Source organism: Carassius auratus, unplaced genomic scaffold (genome assembly GCF_003368295.1).
Source record: "Carassius auratus strain Wakin unplaced genomic scaffold, ASM336829v1 scaf_tig00214865, whole genome shotgun sequence".
In the NCBI taxonomy this organism is placed as follows: Eukaryota; Metazoa; Chordata; class Actinopteri; order Cypriniformes; family Cyprinidae; genus Carassius; species Carassius auratus.
This window is the reverse complement of record NW_020527836.1, coordinates 45,236-61,480: the sequence shown is the minus strand read 5'-3', so window position 1 is coordinate 61,480 and position 16,245 is coordinate 45,236. Positions and strand designations below refer to the sequence as shown.

The 16,245-nt window shown below is 34.3% G+C and overlaps 1 protein-coding gene across 3 annotated transcripts in view; it reads left to right on the top strand.

Moving 5' to 3' along the window:
* Positions 1 to 14,603, top strand: part of LOC113093105 (protocadherin alpha-C2-like) — a 36,712-nt gene extending 22,109 nt beyond the window's left edge. For all 3 annotated transcript variants that reach the window (XM_026258950.1, XM_026258949.1, XM_026258948.1), the window contains exons 2-4: positions 594 to 652; positions 5,574 to 5,662; positions 12,139 to 14,603. In XM_026258950.1, coding sequence (XP_026114735.1) covers positions 594 to 652; positions 5,574 to 5,662; positions 12,139 to 12,449 — 459 coding nt within the window. In that variant the 3' untranslated portion in view covers positions 12,450 to 14,603. The remainder of the gene's footprint in view (positions 1 to 593; positions 653 to 5,573; positions 5,663 to 12,138) is intronic.
* Positions 14,604 to 16,245: the final 1,642 nt, after the last annotated feature.

Genomic DNA, 16,245 nt, shown 5'->3' with positions numbered 1-16,245 from the left:
TAAAAAAGATTATTGGGATATTTTTCACAAGAAAATACCACTTGAGTCTTTGTACCTAAACATTTCTTGTTTAATTAAATGTGTTCTTACCATTACTTTGGGGAAAAATAAAGTCACTAAAAAATATGGTAAGTTTACTAATTACTAATTAACTGATTACAAAGTAAATCTGAAACTTTTTTATAGTTAAAATACTGAATAAATACTGACAAAAATACTGAAAAAATACTGATAGATTAAAATCTCTAATATCAGTCATTAATCATATGTTACCATATATCGTGCATCCCTTGTCATGTTGTGTATGCTATTAGGTGAATGTCAAGTGTCCTTCATGTGCTTTATTATGAAGAACACTCTCTGCACACATACAAGTTTTATACCAGTGAGTCATGGGCCATGGCATAGTGCCAATAATCGTTCCCTGTAGTTCTGGTCTCCTTTAGCTGTGGTTCATATTAAAATGCAAGACAGAAACACACACACAGAACAGCATGATTTATTGATGAGAATGTATCTAACCCTTTTCTGTCCTTCCACCCTATCTGTCCTTCTATCTCTCCTCATCTTTCTCTCTTTCTCTCCTTCTCCAGCCCAAAGGACCAAATGCTGACTGGCGGTACTCTGCATCGTTGAGGGCAGGAGTGCAGAGGTAAGCACTTTTGCTGTTAATAATGTCCTGAAAGAGTTACAGTCCTCTCTGAACGAATATAGAAAACATCTATTCTCTGTTTGCTGTAGCTAAATAAGAATTAAATGTTAAGAGTGTGTTCTGATCTTGAGTTTGGTAGCTGAGTGTAAAAGCTCTTTAAATCATGCCCATCTCTAATTTCCTCATTTCCTGACGGGTAATAATCAAATCCTGACCCTAAATGTCATTATGCAGGAAACCAAGGAAATCTTGTTTGAACTTAATCAAATAGAAGGCAGAGCAGAAGCTAAAAAGCATCCTCAAAATACTTAAATTGTTTCAAATAATTTTCATTAAACAAAGAATCGCTATTTCACTCATAATTAATGAATAAATAGTGCACTTTTACAGTAATGTTCAGTTTGTAAAATTAGATATTGCTTCTGGTACCATACATTAGCAATGAAAACAATTTTAGAATTTTAAAATGTTAATTATTTGTATTTTTTATAAAATAAATATTTATTCAATTGCCTTTCATTTTTATATTTTCAGTTTTCATTTCATTTTTTAATTAATTAATATAATTTAATAATAAGGTTTTAATAATTAAATTAGTTTAAAATATTAATGAATGTTTCTATTTATCTTTATTATTATTATTATTATTATTATTATTATTATTATTATTATACTTAAATATTTACAATTAATATAAATTATTTACAAGTACTAATTTTTTTTAAATGCCAAAGCATCATTTATAATTATTGTTTATGTTTTACAGTTTATGTTTTTCATCTTATATTTAAACTGTATATTATTTAAGCTTTATTTTGATGAATGAAAACAATTTTAATAGTTTTAATAGTAACACTGGTTTATACAACTAACCGAAGTATTGTTAATATTGTTCAGTTCATAAAGTCTGATGCACTATAAATGTATTTTTACAGTATTAACCCATTTTAACCTTACTCTTACATCCAATATATTTCCCCCTACATATTTCTTGAATGCAAAGTAAATTTAGGAAGCAGTGCAAATCAGAAACATGTCAGATTTAATTCCTCAACCACATGAAATCATAGTATAATAGGTATACTAATTTGTCTCTGTATATATTTACTGTTGAACAATTTTAACAAAAGAGGATGAAATAAGAAGTTACAAGGAGCCAGTTAGCAAAACAGAAAGACTGTCAGTTCTTCTGTCTGCAGTATCTGTAATAGAGTCCCATCCAAACACCAGAACCATGACCAACAGGAGCTTTCTGACTTCTTCCTGACCTCTTGTCTATTTCTCTGTGGACCAGCTGTGCTCTTTCTGTCTTCATCACGCACAAACACAAGCTTTGAAGCGTTCGCTAAGGGCCTTTCCCTGGCATAGTGGCTCTGCAGTCTGATCTTGAATATGTAGGTCATCAGCATTCTCTACAGCAGATGCCCAGTCCTTCACAACCAAGCATAAAGGACAAGCTAGCAGATGAGCTGATTGTGTGAGCTTACCCACAGCCGATAAGCAGAAAAAAATTCAAATCTCAGGGGGGGTATTTCAATGCACAAATACTTACAAAATGAGTCATCTCTGAAATGCAAAATATTTATTCTATAACTCTTTACACACGTACACAGACTTACATCTGGAGAAAACAAGGCCCCCTCCTCTAACCACCACAAACATACATTTTCCAAAGGGTGAATGACTGTCTGTGTTATGTTATAATGTTGTGCTACCCTGTGGGCTCATCTCCGGGGATGGTTTTGTGTCTGTGTGTGCATGTGTATGTGCGTTTTATGTGGTTTTCTGTGTCTGAAGGCTGGTGCAAAAACGGGCACAGGGGACATTATACACAGGGGACAAATTAGATGGAATTTCACTGAGCCACTTAGAGCACCATATTAACATAATACAATTGTGCATACAAAAAAAAAAAAAAAAAAAAACATTTAGATGTGCACCAGTATTAAATTCAATGTCTATTCTGTCAAATAAGATCATTTCATGGCTGATAACCGATAAATTGCACATATTAAAATTCTATTCGGTTTTGTGTAAATAAATTAAAAATAAAACCCTAAAATTAAAACCTAATCATTTTAAATGTTAATTTGGTGAAAGGTTAATTTAGATATCACAACATTATAGTGCACAGAATATTAATTTCGATATGTTGAGACATTTTGAGATTTGCTACAGTGTTATTAAATTATTAGCGTTTTTAAAGTGAGCATAAGTTGAAGGTAAAAGTGATATCATGGTAATATTGATACATATTTAAATAGAAAAAAAGTGAGCATCTGAGTATCGGCTGATATCAATAAATCAAAGAGTTTTAATATTGTTCATTATATTAGAATTATTAAATGAATCAAATGTGACTAACACATTAATCATTTTACAAAATATTTATATTTTCAAATAAATATGTTGTTAAGCAGAAATGGCATATAAATTGGCATATAAGAATGATTTATATAGGATCATGTGACAATGAAAGACTGGAGTAATGGCTAATAAATATCCAGCTTTGCTATCACAAAAATAATTACATTTTAAAATATATAATAATACAAATAGAAAACAGTTATTTTACATTCTAATAATACTTTTTTTTTTTTTACAATATTTCATTTTGTTTTTTCTGGTAAAATAAACAAAACCTTGGGGTGAGCATTTATTGTGTATTTTTTGTTAATTTATTATTATTATTATTATTATTATTAAATCTTAGATTTATATGGTGTATTCATAACTTTTTACTGAGCATCGATGAACCACAAATTAAGATGAATAATTCCTGAATTGATCTACTCTCTGAAATCTTTTCTTTTCATTTTAACCTTCTCCAAACACCTCCAGTACCCAAACCTCCTCTCCAGTGGTTTTAAATCCATACCCCTCAATTGACAAGCCTCTCCTTAGGCAAGAAAGTTACTGATTCACTGTGCCACAAGGCACTGGTGCATTTCAGCTTTAAGGGAATTAAAAAGGACTGTCATGTTAACGCACACACGCTGGTTGAGACATATGGGCACACCCTGTGCTGCATTGCAGATGCCCTGCTATACCCACATCCATTCTGCTCCTCATGTCTGTACATTGATAATGGATGTAAAGGAGTGCTGTGGCAAAATTCATAGTCCTGCTCTTTATGTGGGGGCTTGTCTGATCATGGTTTCCATGGTGATAAACACACCAATCCATGCTGAAAGCCAAAGTCCGTCGCTGGAAAGTATATGTAGAAAATGAAATGTCCCTTTAACATAATGCATTTTAATGCATACTTGCAGCTCTAGGGTGCAGCGTGGTATTTGTTGAAATTTTAAGTACGTACTACATCTTCAACTGTCTACCACAAATTCCCAGGCTTATGTTATGCATGGCCTGCTGACAGTCTGAGAGAGAGAAATGGAGAGAGGAATGGAGGGAAGATAAAGATGGTAAAGAAACTGAACAATGTATTAGGGGAAATCAGATTATGAAATTGCCCTTTGCAAGAGTAGAGAGGCGCTGAAATGGTAATATATTTCCAAACAATCCACATATTTTTTTTCTTTCATGAACACTTTCGCTTTTATATCATCTTTCTTTTCACATTTCTTTTGTGTTTCTTCATCATTCCTACACTGTAGAAAATCCAATTCATAGGGCCCTATTTTAACGACGCAAAGTATGCACTCAGGGCGTGTCCAAATCCACTTTTGCTATTTTAACGACAGAAAAATGGTTGGCGCGCCCTGGCGCATGGTCTAAATGGGTTGTCCCTATTCTCTTGATGAGTAATGGGTGTTTTTTGAGCGTAACGTACAATAAACCAATCAGAGTCTCTTCTTCCATTGCCTTTAAGAGCCAGTTGCGCTCGTGCCATGACGTATTTGCTATTTACACTACGAATTTGGCAAGAAATTTGGCTATATATATATATATAGCCTACAAAAAATATCTTATGCATTGCAATCCTTTAATTTTTCATATTTGGCATGTTTGTGTGCTGCTGTGCATCCCTGTGTTTAATAAGCAGCATGTACGCTCTTTAAATAACAAAGAAAAAACATTGCGCCAGACTTTAGACCAGGTTTTAGTTGGTCTATTGTGCATTCTTTGCAATCTTTTTTAGACCAGCACGCCCAGGGGCACAAAAATGAGTGCAAATGCATTTGCTAATTAAACGACATGGCGCTGGACGAGAAAATGCTAGCAGCGCCAGACTGAAACTAGCAAACACACTTGCGCTGCACCTTGCGTCGCATTGCGCCGGGTATATTATAGAGCTCATTATATTTATTTTCCAGTTAATATAAAAACCCTCAAAACAGGATACATTTATTTAAAATATGCCTTAAGATATTATGAGTAACTCATATTTTCTCATATTTTATATTTTGTCTTTTGTCAGATTTTATAAAATATCTACTATATATATATATATATATATATATATTTAATATACTTAAAAAGAGGTCATTTTTGTATCCTCTTGTGCATCTTCCTGCCTTCTTTCCTGTATATATTTAGAAACTCTGTCAATGTGCTTTCCAGTCAACGTGTCTGAAGGAGTTAAAACATCACGAGACCATTATGACAACTCACCCGCCGCACACACATCACCTCACACACAGCACATTAGATCACAGATAGTCTAGCACACGCTGTAACATGTACCTTCACCATCACGCTCACCTTCAGACCAAAGCTTAAATAAATGCATGCAAACACAGCAGCTCTTGACACATAACACAACTGTCACCCTCAGCTACTACAGCCTAAAAGTGAAGCTGTATTTTAATGTGAATTATTTTTCAAATCATTTTTACTGATCATTTTTTCAGTGTATTTTTAATACCACTCAAAATAATAATAATAAATAAATAATAATAATAATAATGGATGTGATTTTTTTTTTCAAGAATAATGACATGCTAAATGTTTTATTTTTTAGTTCTGTGCATATGGAGGAGGCATCAGCTGTGATGCAGGGAGCGCAAGGCATGCTGGTCCAGAACTGGCCCACAGTCTCCAGTGCAGCAGGTGAGGTCACATCTTAAAGACATCCGCAGTGTAATTACATTTTAATCATCCGAAACCAACGACTCAATCATCTTCTCGCAAAACTTCATGCTCTTGCTAATCTAGTAATTTTCTCTTGCAAATTATCATGTCCATCAACCTATTACATCTGTTTTAATTAATATGCCTAATACATATGGTGATTCTGGATTCTTCGTAATGAATCTTAGGAAGAAATCAAGACCGATCAAAAACTTTTTGAGCCAGATTGAAGCTGATTCAAAGTGACATGGGTTCATGCATGTTTAAAACAATCTGTTTAAAGCAGGTTATGTTTATTCATCCAAAAAAATATCAGCTCTTCCTCTCTCTCTGTCCTCTTCTTGCTCTTTTAAAGTCTTGCATGCCCTGAAAGATCCTGAATCTAAGTACAAGATGTACTTTGTGTTGTCTCTTCGTGTTGCAAAACTGTTCTCTAGATCCAAAATGACAGGGAACAAGTCTGCAAGTCTGGCTTGAGCTTTCCCATTCATTTTTTCAGACTTTCTGTAACTAGCAATCCAGGCAATGACTTTCTGTGGTCGATGGTGTGTCATTTTTATAGAGTTACTAGAATATTTTCCTTCTCTTCTTCCGTAAGTCCATTATTAACATGTACTGATGTAACAAGGCCAGTCCTTCCTTGAAAGAATTCCCTTTGTAATTTAGTGGTGTCCCTCAAATGCCTCATTTCAGCACATAATTAGGCAACAAAACCATTAGTTGACACAATAAATCAAATATGTTTATTTTGGGTAAGCACACAATGGCCAAGCACACAGTTTCTGGAGTAACAACCATATTTAAATATAGGAGTGAAACTGCATTTAAATAATAGGAGTGAAGTATGCAGTGATTGACACCAATGTTCTGGCATCTGGCATTTGGTATCTGCTAGTTTTGACCAAAGTGATATTACAGCGACTAAAGACTCATTACTTTAAGTGATTTTTAACTAAAAACTGTCAGCAGAGCCATTTTTTTTTTTTTTTTTTTTTTTTTTATGTCTATGGGCTTGTCTTGGTCCATAAAGAAATCCATAATGAACTAGGCAAGTGCAGGTAGAGATGCTCCAAGATGGAGCATTTGATTTGTTTTATGGGCTGTTTCTTATTTGCTTACCTAGTTCCGTGTGATTTCTTGTGCCATGCATACAGAATTTGCACAACTGATTTGCATTAAAATATCTCATTAACAACTGGTTAATAATATATTCCCCTACAACAATGTTGTAAAATATTGGCAGTGTACACGCTGCTTAACATGCATAGTATAATGCATTGCTGTAGAAACAAACTTTTCCTGAACATGGTCACATTTCTGTGGTTTGAACAATGAACAATATAGGACAGTTGTTAAAGGGATAGTTCACCTAATAATTAATATTCTGTCATTAATTTCTCACTTTCATGTCATTCTAAACCCGTAAGACCTTCGTTCATATTTGGAACACAAATTAAGATATTTTTATGAAATCTGAGAGCTGACCCTGCATAGACAGCAATGTAATTGAAACGTTTATGTCGCTGTTTTATGTACAGCTTGCATCGTCTTTTGCTTTTAAACAGAGTGCAGCACATCCGGGTTCTACTTCAGCAGCTCCACACGCATGCATGGTATTACTGTCATAATGTAATTCTTGTAGATTCAAAAAGTATTCTTGTAGCTTCATGACATTATGGTTGAACCTCTGATGTCACATGGATTATTTTAACAGTGTCCTTAATACCTTTTGGGGTCTTGAACTTGACAGTTGCATTGCTGTCTATGGAGGGTCAGAAAGCTCTCGGATTTCATCAAAAAATATCTTAATTTGTGTTCCAAAACTGAATGAAGGTCTTACAGGTTTGGAACGACATGATGGTTAGTAATTAATGACAGAATTTTCATTTGTGGGTCAACTATTACTTTAATGATGAGATGCGAAATAATTCAAGATATCTAAGATGATGCTGTGATGAACATTGCAGCTGGTGACATACTTCACATTTTTGTATGAATTTTGTTTCCATTTTGCTTTATTTTAGTTTAGATTCATCACAGTTTCTCCTTCATAGTCATACTTGCCCATTTATTCATATGCACAGTCTTCAAAAATGGCACTTATTAAAGCACATTCTAAAATATATAGATTCAGATGTATGTATTAATATAGATCATATTTAAAATATATAGATTGTACTGCATGTTAGCTTGCTTTTTGTGCATAATTTAAGACCACATAGCATACTAAGAAGAATCTATGCTTTTAACCACAGTTCCAACCACACAGGTGTGCAATACTGTATGTGAATGTTTGTTTCAAATATGGGTTTGGGAAATACTGAATCATTTATCTGTAATGGTAATGGAAGAACTTAAGACAATAGCTGTGTAACAATGCTTTTGGGAAATACACTCCAGTATAATTTATCTAAATGCTTTTGTCACTACCTGATTTTTTTAGGAGTTAATTCAGTTGTAGAAGGCAGTAAATTAAATGTGTGTGTATAGAACAGGATTAAGCATTACAAGGTAAACTGACAACCCAATTTACCTCGTGTGTGTACATGCCCATTGTGCTAAAATTGCATCTTTCATTTACTCTGCTGAAGTTCAGAACCGAAGTATCTAAATATTGTGATGCACGAGGCCTGTTTGGGGTTATTGAATTTGCATTACTGAGATATGCTTCTCCTCAAAGATCAGCCAGATAGACAGAGGACGATCAATCTAATGTGCCATTAGAGGAATGGAGCAAGTGTGGTGGGTCTCCTGGGTGGTGGATGGTGGAGATATTGACAAGCTGATAGAGCAGAGCTGAACTGGAATGATGGCAGACAGTGGATAGCATTAGTGGGACAGATCAAAAGAGGCACTGAGGGAAAAAAGAGGAGAGGAGAAAGATAAATTCATTGATTCTTTATTAGCAACCTGCAGAGAGGTGAAGCAGAAGGACGAACTACACACCGCAAATCTGATAGACTTTTGAAACCCAGTCTAGTTGTCCAACTAAATAGTGTTTATTAGCAGGCTAATGTTGTGTTGACTTATGTTGTGTTATTGAGGCAACATAGGTGTTTTGTGTAAGCGCTGGTTTAGTGCTTGCGAATTACAACGCGATCGAGGTCATGGGAACTGGAGGAACGGAAAAGAGACCGTGCAGGAAAATGAGACACAGATGAATATGAGAGATATATGAGGATACTAAACTGAGAGTCATTTAAAAGATAAAGCTTGTGGGATGCTGAGAGATGGCGAGCAATAGAGGAGGAAAGGGATGATAGAATGAGAGTGATGCTGGAAGAGACGAGGTGGGATGCGGGGGCTGGAGATGCACAGAGGTTCAGGATTGGCAGACCCCTCCGGTGGTCTTGTTGCTAGGAAACACTGTGTGACTGGTTGCCAGGCAACAACAACGAATCTTAGATACTGCAGCAGGAGCAGCTGGGAGTGGGCGAGTGGGGGTGGGGAGGAGGTTTCCATGGCAACCAGCCGTACTCAAAATGGAAGAACGAGCAAGGTGTGGAAGGGGAGAGGAATGGAGAGGTAGAAACATCACAGAAAAAAAGACCGGAGGCCTGAAAGGACCAGAAATAGCACAAAAAGTAGCACATATGCATCTAACACATGAATGAATATTAGATCAAGTATTTGTCTTTAAATGCACACATTTATCTGGCTGCACTGATATAGCAATACAATATGTAATGCTGCTCTGTATTGTTGCTGCTGTTATTATTATTATTATTATTATTATTATTATTAACATTTTACTAAAATATGAGAACAGATCAGGATTTTTAGACAGTATGAGGATCTAGTGGAGTTATGGGGGTTTAGTCTTAAGCTCTTTTTATTACTTTTCACAGGTTAATTTATTGTAAAACCTATCAACAAACTCTAAAACAAAACAAAATATGCTTGTTGAGCATAAAGTAAAATCATCAACTAAAATATATCACAATCTTGACTGAATATCAAGACAGCATATATATGTAAGGGTCAGTGACAACATCAATCACCCCCCACCCCCCGAAATCAATTAAACAAATCTAATTTGTATATACAATGACTTGGAAACATCAATAATTATTTTTAATTTCTGGAATAAAATTAATTTGGCATAAGATTGATATAACTATCCCGAGAAACAAAGAAAAGAAACGTTAATAGTTGGAAAATGTTAGCAGAACTGAAGTCATCTGGAGCATCCATCAATTAGAAAGATTCAGGAACTAAAAAGGTATTATTATTTACTTTTATTTTTTAGAGACATTAAATCGAAAGTTCTTAAAAATGGTATGATTTTTTAGAACCATGTGAAAAAAAATCACACGAAAGTATAATCATTTATTAAAAAATACATTTAAAAATGCACTTCAAACTCATAGACACATTCTGTTATAAACATGTTTTTAATTTCTAGAATAAAATATATTTTGAATAAAGTCAGTATCAATGTGATAAATATCCTGTTATCATACTAAAAAGAGCTTTATTAAATGAATTCTTAAAAAGAAAACCAAAACTTTTTTGGCATAATCTTTTATTTTATTTCTAAGGGGAATTTTTTTGTTGTTTTTTTTAAATTCTTTTTTTATTTTTTTTATTTTAAGAAAACCGCTTCGCTGCTCATTAACAGTTGAAAAACACTTGCAGAATCAAAGTGTTGATGCATCAATCAAAGGTGCAGCCAACAAATGAAATTATGAAGAAGAAAAAATATGTTAGTTCTTATTTCTGAGTCATAAAATGAAGTTATTAAAATAATTTTAGGCTACTATTTCTAAACGTATATGAAAACAACATTAATACAAAAAGTACATTTTTCAAGCACTTAGCACATTTTAAAACTTTTTTTTCTTTTTAAATGTGGACACTTTTGTCACTGAGCTTTACAACAAAGAGAGAAATGCAATGAAAGTCAGTTTTAGACTGTTGCTTCCATCTCCACTCTGCTGATCTTCTCTTTAGTCTCATGAGGACAAAAACTAGTCTGCTCAGTTGACCTGCTCTGACATGAAACTTAACACACAGACACACACATGCACTGATATTGCTGCCACAATGAAAGCCACAGGGAGATGGAGTGAGGTGTGACTAACACATGAACACATGAGTTACTCTCTCAGTAGAGATCTGACCACTCTGAAAGTAAATGCTACCACTCTAAACCACAATTTCTGACCTTCTCAGACAAATGTGATCTGTCAAGCCCAAGGGGTGGCACACAGTGCTTCTGTGTATGTGTGCATGTAAAAACTCCCTCATTGACTCCTTTCTGTACCATCTGTGTACCATTACTGTTCTGTATGGACGGAGAGGTATATTTTTAGGATGTTCAAGATTATACATAATAGATCAGTAGACACATTAAAAAAGAGCAGATTGCATATTAATGGCAGGATTTGATGTGCCTAAATTTAGACATGTGACTGAAACTGAGCAGGAGAAGGATTCCTAATTTAGTCTAGTTGCTCCACATACACAGAGATGCACAATTCACCCGTGCAGATTCATTTAAGCCGAGGAAAGAATAACATAATGGATAATCCCTGCTAGGTTTTGCATTTATTGAAATAAGTCATAGTAAACGTACAGATCAAAAACATAATTTCATTTCAGGGCCATGGTGAGATCTAAATAAAACCCAGAAATGGAAGTAGGTCATAGAGTTAACTGGTGTGGCAAAGAGCCCTGTTGCTGTAGGGAAAGTAGTACATAAGTCTCTCATTCCAGACCCAGCTCTCTTTCCCTGTTGGGGTAGTACACTTTCAAACATGAACATTGTATGAAAGTGCACTCCAGAGTGATCCAGTGTCCCTCTCTGTTTGTATAACTTGTAGGTTTAGATCAGCGTTAAATAAAGAAAACCAACGTGATTATATTATATTATATTATATTATATTATATTATATTATATTATATTATATTATATTATATTATATTATATTATATTATATTATATTATATTATAAAACACATGTGCAAAGTAATCAAGTGTTTGATTTTTTTTTTTTTTTTTACTTTTAAATGCAGAGACTCTTGTTATGTTGTGTAACCTTCAAGTTAAAAGGAGTAACATTCAATAATTCATTCATTCATGCATTTATTTATTTATTTATGTAATAAATTATTAATAATAAATATATTATTCATAAACAGTTTTTGGAGAGTCACACCATATTTCATTTTACAACCGCAATTAACCCTGCCAAACTTTTTCATTTCAAGACTTTCATTCTTTAATAAGATTTTTTGTTTTGTTATAATATCAGGAAAAGTTGCATCACTCTGACATTTCTGTCTCTCCAAACATATCAAAAATTAATTCTACTACTAGAAATTTAGGCTTTTTTTTTTTGGTTTTAAACCTGTTCTTTGATCCATTAGGCAACTCAATTTCTTGTTTTTTTTTTTTTTTTTGAGGAAAGTAATGATGACACATTCTAATCATTGTAATTTTTCTCACTCAGATGGGGAGGGAGAGGGACAGCTGTCCCCTCCTGTTGGAGCTGGAGTCAACAGTAACAGCTGGAGCTTCCGCTACGGTGCAGGCCCTGGGTACGGTCCTCCACAAGTCCTGAAGCCGGGAGAGATCCCCCCTGAAGCCTTCATTATTCCCGGCTCTCCTGCCATCATCTCCATTCGGCAGGACCCAGGTGCCGTTGATGATAAGGGCGAGTTCATCACCTTCGGAAAGAAAGAGGAGTCTAAGAAGAAGAAAAAGAAGAAGAAGGAAAAGAAGGACAAGAAGGATAAAGGAAAAGATGATGGCGAGGAGTAACAAAGAACGTCCCACTACAGTATTACAGCTATCAGCTTATGTTTGTAGCAAATGCTGACAGAAAGAGAAAACCAAAAATACTGAAAATGTAAAGAGAGAAGTTCCTTCTACATACATTATTTACCAACTCCAGTTAAATAAAGAAGATCAATTACAAATTAACCCTGTGAACCAGTGACTCTGATTGGCTATTTTTCTAGTTCTAGCTGAAATTAATCAGCGATGTCCAAGAAAGAACTCTAGTCTGCAAAATGCAAACCAAGCCGAGTCACACCTTGTAAATTACATTTTCAACCACAATGAGGGAAGTCCCTCTCCTCTTTTAAAAGGATCAAATTAATCCAGTTAAACTGGATATGAACTCATGCCATAACAAGAGTTTTCTCTAACTCCATCCCTGCCTTCCTCCCTCAACGTCACAAGGGGAAGAAACAACCACCCCTGGCTCTGTCTCACTCCTTGATCTGCTGGAAACAGAACTTTGTAAAAGAAAAAAAGACCACTTTATCAGAAAGACCAGTATCTGATTTCTAGAGCAGATAAATGCCCACAGAGCTGGGAATGTAGCAGCGAAATCACTTGCTTTGCACTCACAAAAACGTCCTAGAACAGGCCACAGAGATCTCTAACGCTTCTGTCCTGCTCCCAAAGTATTGCTGACATCTCAAAATGATGCTTTACTTAGTATATTTTCTAAGAGCAAGTAAATCTAATCTTATGCACACAAATGATTTGTATAAATACAAATCACAAATTGATGTGCATTTGTGCTCTCTAATGCATAACACACTATCAACAGGCTGTCCACATGCTGTCCGCCTAAAATCACCACAGGACTGAAGCATTACAGCCTCTCAATAGTCTGTAAAATAGTATAATGAATGCTTGTGGCTTCATTTCAAAACACACCCACTTCCTTTGCTGCTGTTTTGAATGTTTGATAGATGTCATCACACTTCCTGACAGCTTTATGTCTTAGTCCAGCTACATGCCCTTAGCTATTGCTTGTAACTTTTGCATTTCCAATGTTGCCAACCTCCCTTTATCTGATGTGCATTGCTGGCCTCATGTCAGTACTGCCCCCTGGTGGCTCGTATTGTACAATGTGACAAGAAAGAGCAGAAGATCAAGTTAATATTATTCACTTCTTCTGCTGGAAATCATAAGCACAGGTACTGGCCCCTACATGCATACACACACACTCAAGACACACCAGTGATATGCTCTCACAGCAGTTGAACCACCATGGACTATGCAGCCATGATTATGGGCATGTTTAACTAACTACAGCATATGGTGCTTTCTAGGGCAAAAATAGAAGTTGAGTGGAGATTAGACTGAGAAGACCACAGTGGTGGGCAGTACAGAGTTTTTCTACTGTATATATCAATAATGAGATATAGCTTCATGACAGTTCCATAGTTGTTGATTAAAATTGTGTAAATAATGGGAATGTTTTCTTAACATTCAGACATCATGCTTAAATTTTCTGTTTTTAAGAGGGAGCGCATCTCTCCTTTCTTTCCCTTCTAAGTCTGTAGAGATACTGTTCAGTAAAGGAGAGATGTTCTTGCTGCTATGAGACACACACAAAACATAATCACAAAAAGATAATCACAAAATACACACACACACACACGCAGACACAAACACTCACTCTCTCTCACTTGAGTTTCTTTCAGGTGTGGTTCAGTGCTGTCAGATCACCAAGTGACTGTATTGCATGTTAAACGCAATTAAAACAGAAATTATATATAGATATAAAAGAACAGATATGTTTTTCATAATTATAATTTTTTTCTCATTTATGATCAAACTGGAGATGTGTATCATCTCTGCTGAAGTATGTAGACATTAATCAAATTATTCATACACAAACATATACTGATTACATACATGCATAGAGCATAAAAAGAAGACACTGAAAAGATGTCGGCTCTGTGGTGATCAATATTAACATTTTAGCTATATGTAATGCTGTAGTGTTTTGATCTAAATTGCTTTTCTTTTTTTTTTTACAACCTTATGATTTTTGCAACTTGAAAGGATCAATCCTTCGTTTTGTGCTAGGCTTTGAAATCAATGACACTGTAATGTGAGCCAGTTCATACTTCCCTATGATATAAACCTCTCCCTTCAAAAAAAAAAAAAAAATTATAATGATAATAAAAAAAAAGAAAAAGAAAAAAAAAACTAAAAAATGATAAAACAGGAAATAAAAAGGTCTATGTATTCTGCTTGTGTGTAGTAATTCTATATCAATTCATACAGTGCCTAAGTGGCACTATGCTTTTGACTTTGACAGTGAAAATCTGTTGGATGATTTGTTTTTGTTTGTTTTTTTTGTTTTTTTTTTGTACACCTGCTCATCAGTGTAATGGTGTTTATTATTTTATATTACTTTATGAAATCTGGTAATGTGTTTTGTTTATAAATCACAAATAAAGTTTTCTTTCATAAGTATTGGAGATTTATATGTGGTTTATATTATGCCTGTCTATATTGTTAGCAAACAGCATTGGTTTAAATAATAGTCTATATTAAATATTTGTTCATCTTTTGCACTAAAAATAACATTACACCACATGCATTTTATCTTTAACATCGGATGTGCTAACCTAACACTTTTTACCAGCTGGATATTTGTCATTAAACTGGTTCACAGCTTACAGTGGCAGGCTATGTGGTAACTTGAATAAGCTTTCTATTGCAAGATTTTTAGTGACTATTCAAATAACTGGACCTGAAAGTTTCACCTTCACAAATAATACATCTTCTGAAACAAACCGATGCTATTGTTCTCCAAGGAATGAAATACAAGGATTAAATTAAGTTCCCGTGCTTGGGGTAATTATTTGAAGTAAGGCAAAATGCAAGTTTGAACAACTGAACTTTGAATGTATAATAATGTATGCATTGAAACTGCCTCTTTCGGATCTTTTCTCCAACATTCTGACGGATTACTAAATAGAAAAAGAAAACACATAGAATACAAAAATATAAGCTAGTGTTAGTTTATATTTCTGTTTCTATTTTAGGCTTAGTCAGTCTAGCATTGGCTAAACTGTCACTTTCTCTCTCTTGACTATGTATACTATATATATATATATATATATATATATATATATATATATATAGATAGATAGATAGATAGATAGATAGATAGATAGATAGATAGATAGATAGATATAGATATAAGAATATAAAATAAAACATTTTCTCAGTATGCTGAATACCTTTCCAACTCGAATTTTAGCTGTATCTGAAGTATCTATTTCAGCTGCTTTGTTTCGCGACTGTACGGAGTGCGCTGTCCATGGTGCTGAAAACATGCGCCAGTTTGTGGCGTGTGTAGCTGACATGATCTACACCTATAAATAAATAATAATAATAATAATAATAATAATTAACAAAGTACTCTTTATCCATATAAATACTTACAAACGTTTGGAATTAAAACAAAGACCATAATGTCATATTAATATGCCTACTGTTGGTTTTTGTGGTTTATCCGCAGTGTGAACAAAAGCCCAAGTTAATATTTAGTGTTTTAGGGTTTTGTATTAATCAGGTCTTCTTTTTAGAAAATAATACTATTTCAGAGTTATATGTGACATACCAGGTAAGAATAAAATCGTGGATTTAAACCTCCATTACTAAATAAATAAATAAACAAATAAATAAATAAATAAATAAATAGTGGCATCTGCTCACCATGACAAAAACCTCACAGACCAAACCTAAACTCAATTCAACCACAGAGCGTCGCTGTTGACTAGCACTGCTGTTTTAGGGC